At 35.9% G+C, this 15305-nt stretch overlaps 2 protein-coding genes across 4 annotated transcripts; both read right to left on the reverse strand.

Moving 5' to 3' along the window:
- Positions 1 to 145: 145 nt before the first annotated feature.
- LOC139768235 (uncharacterized) lies at positions 146 to 2375 on the reverse strand. Of its 2 annotated transcripts, XR_011717315.1 has the most exons (7): positions 2031 to 2375; positions 973 to 1035; positions 844 to 909; positions 705 to 764; positions 572 to 628; positions 370 to 459; positions 146 to 283 (listed from the first exon to the last, which is right to left on the reverse strand). XR_011717315.1 is itself a non-coding variant. In XM_071698224.1 (6 exons), the coding sequence occupies exons 1-6, from the start codon at positions 2136 to 2138 to the stop codon at positions 424 to 426; spliced, it is 390 nt and encodes a 129-aa protein (XP_071554325.1). In that variant the 5' UTR covers positions 2139 to 2375; the 3' UTR covers positions 146 to 423. The 2 variants fall into 2 exon arrangements, 1 of the variants encoding a protein (XP_071554325.1); XM_071698224.1 differs by having other exon boundaries at positions 146 to 459.
- An 8741-nt stretch (positions 2376 to 11116) lies between these two features.
- Positions 11117 to 15303, reverse strand: Betacop (coatomer subunit beta). 2 transcript variants are annotated; one of them, XM_071698225.1, is made up of 9 exons: positions 15167 to 15303; positions 14601 to 15017; positions 14198 to 14531; positions 13822 to 14110; positions 13395 to 13735; positions 13056 to 13317; positions 12166 to 12972; positions 11820 to 12055; positions 11117 to 11736 (listed from the first exon to the last, which is right to left on the reverse strand). In XM_071698225.1, exons 2-9 carry the CDS (start codon positions 14966 to 14968, stop codon positions 11506 to 11508), a joined length of 2868 nt encoding a protein of 955 aa, XP_071554326.1. In that variant the 5' UTR covers positions 14969 to 15017; positions 15167 to 15303; the 3' UTR covers positions 11117 to 11505. The 2 variants fall into 2 exon arrangements, with proteins under 2 accessions (XP_071554326.1, XP_071554327.1); XM_071698226.1 differs by having other exon boundaries at positions 14601 to 14993; positions 15167 to 15270.
- Positions 15304 to 15305: the final 2 nt, after the last annotated feature.

A 15305-nucleotide genomic window follows, 5' to 3' on the forward strand; every position in this document is an offset into this window, starting at 1 on the left:
ATGATAAGAATATTATTCTTATGTATAGGTACATATATTGATGAAAAAAAAAATTCTCTTAATTCCAATTTTCGGGCTCAGCCTCCTCCTCGTAGGGCTGGAGTCCGAAGAGCCGCATTAAATCGAATCCGTCTTCTAAGTCGTCAATGCGGTGGCTATATAATGAATAGTACCAGAGATCGCCTAGCTCTTGATCGCGTTGCCGCTGCCTGTCCTCTCGTACCCATAAGCGCAGCTTATTATTTATATATCCTTCGACGTTTATATCATACGTAATAATCCCCTGGAAAAAAAAACAAATTATAAAAAACTGTATACAATTTTAAGAAATTATGCATACAATTAATAATGAATATAGATATACTATACCTTTGGCGGGCAGAAGACCACGTACGTCTGCTCGTTGAGCTGTATCTCCCATTGTCATAGCGTTCCCATTTCCTTAACGTCTACTACCCACTGAAAAAATTAAATTATAAAAATTATTTTTATAAAACATATAATACACACAAATACACACACACACACACACACACACACCACACACACACACACACACACACATACATACCCTCGGCGGGCGATTGGTTTCCATCCGATTCCCCAATTCATCATAGTCAATGATTGGCTATAAAAATATGTAAAACATGAATTTAAAAAATTATTTCAAAATTATTTAATTATAATATATACAAATAACTCACCACCGACATATCTAAGTCGACATGTATTGAACGCGCCTGTTCCTCCTCGGTACTCGCACACTGTAAAAATAAACAAAAAAAGTATATAAAATAAATTATTTTTAAAAATCACACACACACACACACATAAATCACGTACACCAAATGGAGTAACATTAAAATATCCTTCATGATTCCTATCCTTGCGGATGCGATCATCAGCTAGCTGTAAAAATTACACAAAATAAATTATTTAAAAAAAGATCACGCACATACACAAATCACGTACCCTCTCAGGAATAAAATGAAAATACGTTGCTGGAGGCGTCCCCTCGTGAATGACACCGTCAGGCTGTAAAAAATTATACAAAACAAATTATTTAAAAAATCACATAGGGGAGACCGGGGCCTAACCGTCAGTTTTTTTTCGGTGCCGATTTTTAACAAGAAAATAAATAATTTTAGTTAAATGTGGTATACCACTGTAAAGAGTGAACCTTTAGCTACAAAGATTATATAGGAAATTTTTATCTACGTCGCTTTGTTTAACCGGTATAGAGCAAAAACGACAACGGTGGAAAAATTGAAATCTCAAAAATGCCGGGGTTTAACCGTCACACTGCATTTTCAATACATATACGTACATGTAATCCTGAAAAATGATAAGATACATCATAATAATTGTTTTTTAAGAGAAAAATATAAAAATTTATTTAAAATTTTTATGCGAAACATTATTAAAAAATAGTTACGAGGGTTCCTCTTTCCGCAAAAGTCACTCGCCCGACTTGTTTCACTCCTCGACGTCCGATGACTCTATTCGGTGTCTGAACGGTTGTAATTCCCGTCTCATCCATATTCCATATGCAGTAAGCGTGGAAATGCCCGGAAATGCCTTGGAAATGCACCCGGACTGCTTACTGACGGATTAACCCCAAACACAAGTTTCAGGTTTGATCGCTCACGAAATATTAGACATCAACGATAATGAAAAAACTACACTGGATTCGTGTTCAGCATGCATTACTCTTTATAATCACGTACCTCGAGATTTGGAGAGCAAATATTATTGCAGATATTACAATATTTCCACGCACAGAAAATTTCACTTTCACCTTCCGAAAACACCTTTGCCCTCGTAAAAATCATAACACGGCAGGTAACCTGCCGAAACTCCGTTGGTCACATGGGTACCATAAGCAGCGTTTACAATGTTAATAGCGAGTTCGCACAATATACAGGTTCCGAGATATTTGATTTGACGGTTCAACCCCGGCGACGGTTAGGCCCCGGTCTCCCCTACATACACAAATCATGTACCTCAAATGTAGTGTAATCTATACTCACCTCCATGGGTAGATAAGGCACCTCAAATAACGTTGTGTGGTCGAAACTATACTCCATGCGTAGAGATGGAGAGACCTCAGATGGGGTGAAATCAACATTTATCTCCATTTCTAAAGGTTGTACCTCCACAATTTTGACTTATCCAACCCTTATATACTAAAAAATAAAATATATTAAAACAAAAAATTATTGCACAAGTGCATTTATTAATGCACAAATTATTGCACAGCACAAAACACTTACACCATCGCACGGATATGTAATTGTCAGCTGCATCTTGACACTTTCACTATACTTTCAGTAAGGCGTTTTAAAGCAAACTGTCCCTCAACGTATTGAAAGTTACTAAAGCGAAATAAATGTTGTTTCAATTGTCTGCGTAAGGAAGACTTACCATGGAGTTCCAAAAGTAAACACGTTTGCACCCTCTGTAAGAAGAAACATTACACATTAATTCATCGCGAACACAATACTGCGAATACTGACGTTGTTCAATCCACAAGCGCGTCATACAACTCGTCTTGTAATTCGTTAACTGTAAATGCGAATAAGCATGGCAAGGGCAAAGCAATATCGAAGGCGGCTCAAGCAATAACTCCCCTCGCGCACCAAGCGATTAATACTATCCTACTGCCGACGGCGTTAGTTTTAGTCAAAAGTAATTCGGCAAGTAAAAGTAAGTCGTTCTGTGCGCGTTCGGGCATTACTTGACCAAGGTTACAACCGAGCCGTATTAGTCAAGCGGCCCGGTACTTCCGATAATAAATAATAGCTTTAGTTACGCCAAAATTAACTGCGTACGTACCTAAAACGGTCCCTATCGATACAAAATTAGAGTATCTGAAAACATTAATCCTGACGGATTCGGAGCCCTTGAATAAGAAACGCATTGAATTAATAAATAATTGAAGCTGATTATTACGGATCGATATTGCGTGACGGATTAATTCGGGGAACCTATGGTTATCCCACTGCTCAACTCACAATATACGGCTGGGTTATTTCCGGACCCGTAAGAAGTAGGGGACTCCTTCAAATCCGACTAGGTATCGGATAAATGTAAATCATGTCATCACGTTAGATTTGTTAAATGATTCTATTCGCAAATTCTGGAAACTGGAGGATATTCCACGTCAATCTGTATTATCGGATGAGGAATCTCAGTGCGAAGCTCATTTTACTAGTTTGCATACGCGTCAATCTGACGGAAGATATGTCCATCAGATATGTTGCCATTTAAAACGGGTACGGGGTACCCTTATTCTTATAGGCAAAAATCGCCAAGGGAATCATTTTGTCCAACGAAACGTGACTTGCACGACAGCCAGATTTAATCAAAACATATCGAGACTTCATGCACGAGTACGAGAAACTCAAGCATATGAAAAAGGTCGAATCTACGGAACCATATAATCCACACGTAGTTTATCTTCTTTTTCACGCAATAGTTAAAGAGAGTAGTCAAACTACTTATAAGATTCGCGTATAGTATTCAATGCCTCTCGAGCTTCTTCTAATCTATCAAAAGTCATGCGACGCGATGGATAGGGGAGACCGGGGCTAAACAGTCCGTTTTTTTTCGATGCCGATTTTTAACAACAAAATAAATAATTGTAGTTAAATGTGGTATACCACTGTAAAGAGTGAACCTTTAGCTACAAAATTTATATAGGAAATTTTTGTCTACGTCGCTTTGTTTAACCGGTATAGAGCAAAAACGACAACAGTGGAAAAATTGAAATCTCAAAAATGCCGGGGTATAACAGTCTGCACTGCATTTTCAATACATATACGTACATCTAATTCGAAAAAATAATAGAATACATGCAATAATTGTTTTTTAAGAAAAAAATATAAAAATTTATTTAAAATTTTTATGCGAAACATTATTAAAAAATAGTTACGAGGGTTCCTCTTTCCGCAGAAGTCACTCGCTCGACTTGTTTCACTCCTCGACGTCCGATGACTCTATTCGGTGTCTGAACGGTTGTAATTCCCGTCTCATCCATATTCCATATGCAGTGAGCCCGAAAATGCCTTGGAAATGCACCCGGACTGCTTACTGACCGATTAGCCCCAAACACAAGTTTCAGGTTTGATCGCCCACGAAATATTAGACATCAACGATAATGAAAAAACTACACTGGATTCGTGTTCAGCATGCATTACTCTTTATAATCACGTACCTCGAGATTTGGAGAGCAAATATTATTGCAGATATTACAAAATTTCCACGCGCAGAAAATGTAACTTTCACCTTTCGAAAACACGTTTGCCCTCGTAAAAATCGTAACACTGCAGGTAACCTGCCGAAACTCCGTTGGTCATATGGGTACTATAAGCAGCTTTTACAATGTTAATAGCGAGTTTGCACAATATACAGGTTCCGAGATATTTGATTAGACGTATTTACCCCGTAGACGTTTTAGCCCCGGTCTCCCCTACGACATATACGCTAACGTCAATCCTTGTGCGTTGACTTCCGATAATGACTTACGATTTACAACAGAGTCGTAAATGATTACAACAATCCTTGTGCGTAGGCCCGAAGTGGCGAAGTCGCGAGTCGTCTCCTTGACGACGAGTTAGTTAAATAACAATGCCATTGGAAGTAGAGACTTTGAACCAAACGGACATGTCAAACGGACCAATCTGTACTACTTTTATTGAATAAAACAGTTCTTTTCCGCTAGCTATCTCCCTTTATTTTTTTGAGTTTGTAAGTGCGCGAACGTACGAGTAGCAGTGTGCTGAGCGCGAGCTCCGGGCGCAACATATACAAGATGAGGAATAAATTCTGAAACTTGCAGAGACAGAAGATTGTATGTATGACCTTTTCTGCTACTTTAAGTTGATTGTTCTCGTAGTCTTTTGCTTTAGTGCGCTTTTTTCAGAGGTTGCAATCTTTAAGTATATTATTCAATGTTTTCAAGTGATATTTCAATGTTTAGTATCAAGTCTAGTATCAATGTCTAGTATCTATACTATCTATACGGGATTGTCCCAATTGCGCACATTACCAATCGATACGATCGGGAAATACAGGGTATCTCTAAAGTCTGACCCAGCCCTCTGGATCTCGGAAACGGCTTTAGATATGGAAAAATGTTTTAGATAAAAATTGTAGGATATTAAGGGGGACAGATGATAAAAATATAGAATTGACTCTGAGTGATTTTTTCAAGGCCAGGTCAATGTGAACAATGTATTTCTTAAATAGAAAATTCTCCATTTTTTATTGCATATTCTTGTAGCCCTTGTCAAGACGTTTTCAAAACAATATAATAAAGCTTCTTTTATTAAGAATTTCTTGAGATATTTTAAATTTTGTCATGATACTTTTAATATAAAATATAAAATATCTCGTAAAGTATTTATTTTTTGATGACTTTACCTTACTTTCATACGCAGAATAATAAAAGAAATCAATTTTTATATACAAAAACAATATTTTAAAAAATTTTATTGTGTTTTGTAGAGGTATTTAATTTTGCAATATTGCAAAATGTAAAAATTAATATTATTATTCGATTCTTTTCATTATTCTATGTATAAAAATATTAAGGTAAACTCATCGAAAAGTGAATACTTTATGAGGTATTTCATATTTTATATTAAGGAGTGTGATTGCTCAAATTCGTCTTTATGGGAATATGTTGTCTATGCCAAAATTGAAGACAATTGTCTGCATGATTGTCGAGTAATTAAGGATGTATATTGCTTATGTCAAAATAGAGGGATAAAGGCTGAAATTTACAAAGATTGTGCACTTATATATCCCAAAAACCTGTATTAAATTTGCGATCGATTGTCTGACCTATTTCTGAGATATTTGCTTTAAAAGTTACAGAAATTGTATATAGATATACTCCTTATGTAAATATCATATTATGTATCTCCGCTCCTGTACAGTAAAAATAAATGAAATTTTTATTTTAATTTTACACTTCTATGACATCTATTGTAGAATTGCAATTACGGTTTTTTAATCTTTTCTGTTATATATTTTTTTTAATTTTTAAATGATTTATTTAAACAATATCAAATACAAAAACTTGCACATTGCTTCCTCATCATTACAGATCGCTACCCCATTGTTCCTATTTTATTTCGCTTACAAAGCTCTTCTATGAGGAAGCTTGTATTTTATTCGATGCATAATTATTAGTATTTGTTTTGGCTTTCTCATAGAGGAAGCTTTATGAGCGAAATAAAATAGGAACAATGGTAGCGACCTGTAATAATGAGGAAGCAATGTGCAAGTTCCTAATTTGCACACTTTTTTTAATTTCAAATTTAATCTTTTTATGAATTGATAGAGCTTAGTAGCACAAGTGGGGTTTTATAATCGACGCAATGTCAAATCGATGTTGACTTTGGGAGTTCAGGCTATACATGGTCCAATATGGACTTCGCACATGGACCTTTAATTGCGTATAAAGCTGGGTCTAATCAACCAAATCTTAAAGAATTATATATGAAATAGGGATAGAAAAGATTGAAGAATATAAGAGAATTATAAATAGCCTGATATCTCAAAATTGGCAGAAGTTAGAGCAACCACGGACATTTCTCAAAAAATTCAAAATTTTATAAAGAAAGAATCCTTTTACCGATTATCGCCAAATTCAATACCAACCTTCTTTTAATGATACTCTATATAAAATTACATGTATAACTTATACATGTAACTTTTTGAGCAGAAATTGGTAACTCCTTCACCGATCCTCGCCAAATTCAATACCTTCCTTAAATGATATTCTACCCATCAAATAACACATATTTTTAAAGCAGAACTCGGTAACCCTTTCACCGATTCTCGCAAAATTCAAAACAATCTTATTTTAATAATACTTTATATAAAATTACATGTACATCTTATACACTTTTTAAGCAGAAATCGGTAATCCCTTCACCAATCCTCGCCAAATTCAGAACAACCTTCCTTTAATGATACTCTATATATAAGATTACATATATAACTTGTACACTTTTTAGGCAAAAATTGGTAACCCCTTCACCGATTCTTGCTAAATTCAACACTAACCTACCTTTAATGATACTATAGCCATAAAAAAAAATTAAGCTCGATATCTCAAAATTTGTGGAAATTAGAATAATCATGTAGATTTTTTTAGATAGAAATTGGTAACCCCTTTATTATTAGCAATTTTTCTAATTCTATTATATTCTTCAGTTTTTTCTACCCCTATTTCATATATAATTCTTTAAGATTTGGTTAATTAGTTTTTGAGTTATAGAAATTTCGGTAAATTTGGCGCGCACACACACACACACACACACACACAAAGACATTTTTTAAAATTACGATTTTTTTGATGTTTTAGAACATTCTGAACACATTGGCATAAAAAAAACAATTTTTTCTTCAGTCTTTTTTACCCCTATTTCATATATAATTCTTTAAAATTTGGTTGATTAAACCTAGTTTTATATGCGATCAAAGGTCCATATAAGAGGTTTATGAAAACAAAGGTTCCTCTATGAGTAAGCAAAACATAGGACAAAATTAAGATTTTTACGCTTTTTCCCAATGATAACATTGTTGTTTATGAATCATTTTTGAGACTAGCTTTACACTGTTTAATCAAGAAAACTAATATATACTACATATAGCTATACGTGAAACTTCCTTAATTATTATTGAAGTTATATTGTCTCTCTCTTATACACTGGCGACATAGCAAAAATGTTACCTAATCTGTAATATAACTCTCAAAAGCATATTAAAAATGATAAAAGTTTAATGAAAATAGGTGCAAATAATTCTTTACATATTTAGGAAGAACTTTTTCGAAGACTGAAATGATTTATCTACACTACATAGTTATCAAGAAATTGTAAAAATAAAACAGGACCATATTTTATTATTGCCATATTTCAGTGAGGATAATAACGTAGTTGGGTTTTAATTGTACAAACAATTTTTTTAACCAACCTCCTTAAAAGTATTATAACAAAATTTGAAATATCTCAGGAAATCCTTAATGAAAGAGAGTTTTATTATAGTGTTTTGAAAACGTTTCGACAAGAGCTACAAGAATATGTAATAAAAAATAGGAGGTTTTATTTAAAAAAAGTTCGATCATATTGACCTGGCCTTGAAAAGGTCACTCAAGGTCAAGTCCATATTTTTATCACCTGTCTCCCTTTATATTCTACAACTTTTATCTGAAACATTTTTTAAATAAACTAATACTTTCTGAGATAATCAGCGTAATAGTTTTACATGACATAATAGCCCGGGAGATAGAAACCAAAATTGGTCAGTGATTTTATTAAACTTGGAAAGCTATTTTTTTCTCTTATTTTGTGCTGAAAATGATGAAATGCAGAATCTGGCTACGGCCTTATAGGACGCTGTCAATTTTGTCATAAAAATGAATACATTGGAATGATTTTATTAAAGCTGAGACTTTTTATGTACAATGTTTAGTTAATATAAAAAAACAATATTGACAGAGTCTGGCAGCTGTCAGCCGGGACGGCATAAACCTCTCTAAACATGTAATAAAAAGTGACCCTCGGGAATCATTTTATTAAACCTGAAATTTAACATGGTGATCAATTACAGTTTAAAAATGAAAAAAAAGTTGTTTGGCAGCCGCTTTGCGAGACAAAGGCTTTGCCAGACTCAAAAAACTATTACCAGAGAGAATCAAATATATAAGTTAATTATTTATATTTATCATGGAAACATTATTTTTTACTTTATTGTTACAAATAATATTTGAAATCGCATGTTTATTGTATATTACAGTTATAATTAAATTTAATTAAATTCATCATCTGTATTCTAGTATGTCTGGTATTTCTAATAATCTCATCAATCATTATCTTCATATAAAAATATATCTGAACTTTCATCCCCGAGTAGAGGTTTATATTTTCAGGTTCATCAACTACTGATTCTTCAGTAATATTATTGTTTGTTTCATTCTTCTCATAACGGATTGAATCATCACCTGTAAATAATTTAAAATTTAAGAAATGATTACCTAATATTTAAAAATTATTTAAAATGGAAATATTGAAAAATTGTATAATTATTAATAATGTAAGGAATTAAACAATTGTTTTTAATGTCTATTTTTGTTTTAAGTTTATTAAAAGTACATTTTTTCGCAGATTAATTTATGTTTAAAATAAACGTTTGAACATTATTTTACTTTCATATATTATTTCTTGATCAAACATCTTTAAAAGCTGTGTCAGGTTCAAATTTTTTTTATTAAAGAATATTATAAATGATAAGAAAATTGTGAGAATGTTATCTCGCAAATTACGCGACGATACCTCGCCAACAATACCGCAATAACTACGTGAATGATATCTCACGATTACGCGACGATGCCCCGCCAATAATTCCGCAAGTTTCCATAATAATTACGCGAAAGATGTCTCACAATTACGTGAATGACACCTCGCTAAGATCCCGCAAGGATTACGCGAAAGATATATCACAAACTATAAGAATTAATATCTCAAAACATATAACCAATTCGATCCCGTCTCATGGGACGGTTACTATTACGTTTACGCGAGCGTTACTTCTGTAGTAACTTACGATAATTCACTCGTTTATGCGGAGTAAATTATCGTAAGTTACTACAAAATCCCGTTTACGCGAAAGAAAATCCTGTTTACGTGAAGGAATTATCATAAGTTACTACAGAAGCAATGCTCGCGTAAACGTAGTAGTATAGTAGGTAATACGCAAAACGTGACGCTGAAATCACGCGAAGGCTCGCGAAAGACTGATGTGTGTAAAGTTAGCACCGCCATTTTGTAAAAAAATAAAAATAAAAATTGTGCTGTGTTGTACTAAGTTTGTGCTACATTGTGCCGCAATAATTAATTACATATCTGCAGAAATTTGCGGAAATTAGAGCAACCACAAACATTTCTACAAAAATTCTAATTTTTATTAAAAAAGAACCGCTTTACCGATTACACACATCGCCAAATTCAATCCCAACCTTCCTTACATGATACTTTATCGATTAAAAAAGAATGCATCCCGATACCTAAAAAATTACGGAAGTTAGAACATAAACGGACAACAAAAGCGTTATATACACCCACACACACACATACACACGGACATTTTGTATACAGAAGTGATTTTTCGACGTTTTAGAACATTCTAAACACTTTGTCAAAGATACCTGAAAAAAATTTTTTTTCACGAAAACAAAGCTTCCTCTATGAGAAAGCAAAAAATTAAAATTTTAAAAATAAAAAAAATGAGAAAAAGCATAGAACTGGAAACTCGCCTCGTCATAAGTTCTGGACTATGCTAAAAGCGTGACTTTTTCATTAAAAAATAGCAAAAGTTTCCTCGATATTGGATCCGTTATTTTAATGTTTTAAGGTGATGCTGTAGTACAATTCTGTAACTCGTTATGCCGTCGTTATGAGCTATAACGACAATTGCGCAGCTTTTTTACCATATAAAATATCTGCGCAACGATAGTCGATACCTCATAACGAGTTACAGAGGCTGTGGTCCACTTGACGTTACAAATGCTTCGAAGCATTCCTCTTCTCCTTTCTTTCAATGAAGAAAAAAGGGGAAGAAGAACGCTTCAAAGCATTTGTAGCGTCAAGTGGACCGCAGCCAGAATCGCACTACTGGAGTCGTCTGTTTTACCGACATTTTTTGCCGTCACGTAGCGTCGTATTAATTTGACAAAATTAAAATTCATTTTCCAGAATTAAAACCCACCTTAAAACACAATTTTTTTTTTTAATTTAGCTATTATATCACTTACCATTTTGGAAATAAATGGAAAAATGAAAATGGACATGGAAACTCATGAAATTTTTAAATATTCTGTGTCGACAAAAATTTAGAAATATTATTTCAAATTTTTTCCGAAGTTCTAAAGTCACAGTATGAAAAGTTATTTGTAAAAACACCTACAGAAGATTATAAAAGTATTTCCGTCGAATTATTTTATTTAAAAAGATACAGAGATATTATAAACATATTATATATATATTATTTCTTATACATATATTTGTATTTAAAGAGAAATAATGGAGCGGGGCTTACATATAGATAAAATGTGTATTGCGTGTATTTATTCTCTTGTCTATGAATACATTCTATCCTCGTGCACGGCACTAATCGCATGCTTATGATAGGAGAGATAAGTTGGCAGGAGATGTAATATAATTAAAAACATGATACAAATTAACATGGGCATATATTAATATGTATCCTGCTACAACTGCGATTCATATAGGTCCAATGTATTTCGATTGGCAAATAATACATAAGTCTAAAAGGATATCTATAAAAGATCAAGATGTTTGTGTTGTCTAAATAACACGGTTTAAATGCCATAAATATGCAAAAATCATTTAACAATAATCTTTAAAGTTCTGTAAATTCCATAAAAGTAGTCGTCCGAATCGAAGAGACTCAATCGCGCCGGAACGATGCAATTCAAGCAACTTGTACGACTTTAGTCAGCGGGTCTTTTTGCGCCGAATTAATTTTATCGCCCAAGGATAAAGCCATACCTTGGCTCTTGGCTCTGATACGAATATGACCAACCACTGGCGCGTCAGATTTGTTCAGTGGTTTCTCAATGGATAAATTCGCCAATGCGTCTTCACCGAATATTGATTTAGCATACATATTTGCAGCCATAAATCCACATTGTCCTGAAAGAGCCTGTAGAGAAAACGACAATGATATTTATGACAGCAATGCTATTTTTTAACAGAAAATTAGTCTAATAAAAGAATTAAACATACCTTCTCTGGCGTGAGACAACGCATATTTGTGGACTTTAACAAATGTGCAAGATACTCTCTCAAGTCAGACAGAGTCGTATTGACAGACACTTTGTTTTCCCATTCAAATTCGGCCCACATCTGACGGAATTCGGTGTCAGTGCACGTTGCGGGCACTATATAATCCATTATGTCGATATGTATGTCGTTAAGAACAACTACGCTTCTGTCAGAGCCCGCACCTGATACATCGTAAACTGCAAATAGAAAAGAATAATCATGATAATCAATAAAATCAATTTTTATCTTCCGAAACACACATCAATGTGTTACAATTTTTTCAAAAATATTTCTAAATTTCACTCACCAATATTTCCAAAGATAATGCCGTTTTCCGTAGACGTAACTTTCACGTTTGCCTTGATAGTGGCGAAATCCCTAGGCGCAAGTACAATGGGCTGCGGTCTCTCCACCAGCTTTAGATCGCCCAAAGTGGCCAGTTCCAATGTACAATTCTGTAGAGTGTCTTCCGTTTGATTAACTATCAGCACATCAAGCACAATGTCGTATTGATTAACGTGAACCAAGGCCTCCGCATAAACTGGGTCCGAGAAACCGGTGAGTTGAATGACTTTGCTCAAGGCACTCGGAGCATCTCCACTGGCACCAGGTCGTCCTGCTACAGCTGCGCTAAGGCTTTGCTCGAACATATCACCAGCCCCACCGGCCAAGTCGGATCCTCGGCTCAATTGCAAGAATTGAATTGCGTCATCGACTTGAACGATACTGCCTGGCTTTTCTTTGGCCTTCTGATTTTGCGAGTCCTCCTCTGCTTTCGCGGTCAACATTCTACCGAGTGCATCGCGGCATCCCTCAGTGAAGACTTTCTGTACGAGAGGCGTTGGACAAGCAAGGGATCTGAGGCACAGGGAGATCCTCTCTGCGTCGTCGTGTGTCATTGCTTTCATAGGAAGACCTGAACGGCCTAGCTGTAATACGCTGGACATTACAAACATTGCTTCCGCCTGCAATTTGTTGCTCTTTTGGACGTTGGTTTCGAGTATTTTATAACGAAGGGCTAATTTTGCCAATGTGGTAGCTAGAGACGCGCCAATGAAAAAATCACCTTCCATCATGTATTGCACTAATGCAGGTCGCTTCTCCTCCTTTTTCCCTATTGATTAATTCATGTATTTAATAGCGTACAAAATATTAGAAATATCACATCTATTTTATACAAAAACAAACGTTACTCACGTGCAGATGCAGCACTGAAAGCACTTTGAGTCGCGTAAGTACCATCAGACGTGACGAGTTGCGCAGGTGCAGCTTGCGAGTTACCATCTTCGGACTTTTCACCAGCTTGACGTTTATTTTCTGCTTCGAGCAACGGCAACTCGCCTAATGCTGCTCGTATACGACCCATCACAGCTTCTATGTCCTCTTTCGATGTGGCGTATTCGCCGAGGATCCATAGTGCGGCTCTGTGTACTTTTACGGATCGTATGTGAGGGAACACCTAATTTATGAAAATCAAAATTAATTTCTGTTAATCTTGCCAACCGTATTTTTAATAGTACACTGTCTCGTACGCACCTCTAACAGTTTCTCAACAATCAACGGTCTGAGATTCTCGAATCTCTGAATGGCTTCACGAATAAATACAAGAAGATCCGTAGCTGCTGCTTCGTTACTCTCCGATAGAAAATCGGTCAGTACTGGAATGACAGTAACAGCAACGTCCGCAAACTTCATGGAACAAGTGTGAAGAGTTCGTATCAAGAGCTGGCGGTATCTGCCAGCGTCCTCATGTTCTCCGCCAGCTGTCCTGAGAACTTCCTTCTTTAGAAGCTGGACCATTTCTTCAATCGTGCGGGTTGTAACCAAATCCATAGCTAAAGCTAAGGTTTTTGTCCTGACTTCCAAGGCTGGTGATCCTATTCAAGATAAATGACAATGATAATAAGTATGTAGAACTCCAACATATGTAGAATTTCAACAAGTTTCTCATTGCTATTAATACCTAAAACGCGGAGTATATCCATTACAAGATCTTGAAGTACCCTTTCGTACACGGGACTATCTTTCATTGCAATTAGGCGATCCAATACGATAAGTTTAACGTTGTTGTCACTTTCCTTGACAACCAATTCGATATAACAAGAAGCCGCGGCTTTGATCGCGGTTGGCGCACTGGAAAGTGTCACCAATGTGCCGGCTGCTTCGTAACGCACCGCAGCGCTGGGTGAATTCAGCAAACTGTAAATACATCTGATAAAACGTGCCCTTTCCGATGGATTTGCAAGACAAACCTAGAAAGGAAAAATTATAATATCCAGTGATAGTTATTGGACAAATATATGGGCTCACAGATTAAAATACAGCGCATTTATTCATACCTTATATATTAATTCAACAATGACCAACTGTAGTATATCACCAAAACTTGGCACTTGATCGAGGCACGCAGCTAAATATGCGAGAGCTTTACTTTGATCGGCGTGCAACAACATTAAGAATGCATTTCTCCTGCATGACATATCTTGCTCCCCCTCCAGATACTTTGCAATCAAGTCCGGAGCATCCGGTATAAGAAATTCAAAATTTCTGTATATAGTAAAAATAGCGAGCACTGCGTTACGTCTGACATAGGAGTGCCTGTGCTCCAGACAAGCAATTATCGCCGGCATCAGTGGCTCGAGAAGTTCTGGCTCTTTCAATTTGCACAAGAATCTGCAAATTTAATATTTACTATGTGCAACGTCCATGCAATTTGATTCGCGCTTGTGTTTGTGTTCTTACCTGAGAGTGGACCCCCTGACAAATTCATTGGGGTGTTGCAAATCTTTCCTGTACGCGTCGCATACCAGGATCATTTCCTGCAACAGCTTGCCATCGGCAGAGGTTTTCGGTACGATCTCCCAGAATATCAGCAACAACTTCTTGATGGTGTGATTCTGATGAGGCAGGACAAACCTGATGATCGTCATTAGAAGTCCCGGCAGTCGTTCACCGCTCAAAATCATGTGAATCGTCTTCTTGAGCGCATCGATTTTCGCCTGGACATTACCCTTCTCGAGATCCTGCTTCAGCTGGAGCTCGTTCAGCGGCTCCGTGTCGGTTGGAATATTTATCAAGGTGTAGCACGGTTGCTCGGTTATCGTGCTCATTTTCTCAGCTGCTTGTGACGCCGCACTAAGAAAAAAGTTTCCTTACAACCTGCGAAAGGAAGACGAAGAAAAAGCGGATGAGCGATTAATGAGGTTATGTAAGGCATCCCAGCACATTGCGCGTATCAGCGATGCTACAAACAGTGCAAACCAACGTCTGATACGAGAAGCATTGCGAGCGACGGATTAGACACATACCTAAAATTAGGGCTGAGAAAAATGCGTGCAAATAATCGGCCTGTCAAAGTTTACTGACATTTAGGTACATCTAGATGGAGAGGGAAACGGTATACGTGTCATGTGTCATGTCATACGTATCAAACCGCGATTAGAAAGC

Source organism: Temnothorax nylanderi, unplaced genomic scaffold (genome assembly GCF_030848795.1).
Source record: "Temnothorax nylanderi isolate EJ_2023f unplaced genomic scaffold, tnyl_v1.0 TNYL_tig0015_pilon, whole genome shotgun sequence".
Lineage (NCBI taxonomy): Eukaryota > Metazoa > Arthropoda > Insecta > Hymenoptera > Formicidae > Temnothorax > Temnothorax nylanderi.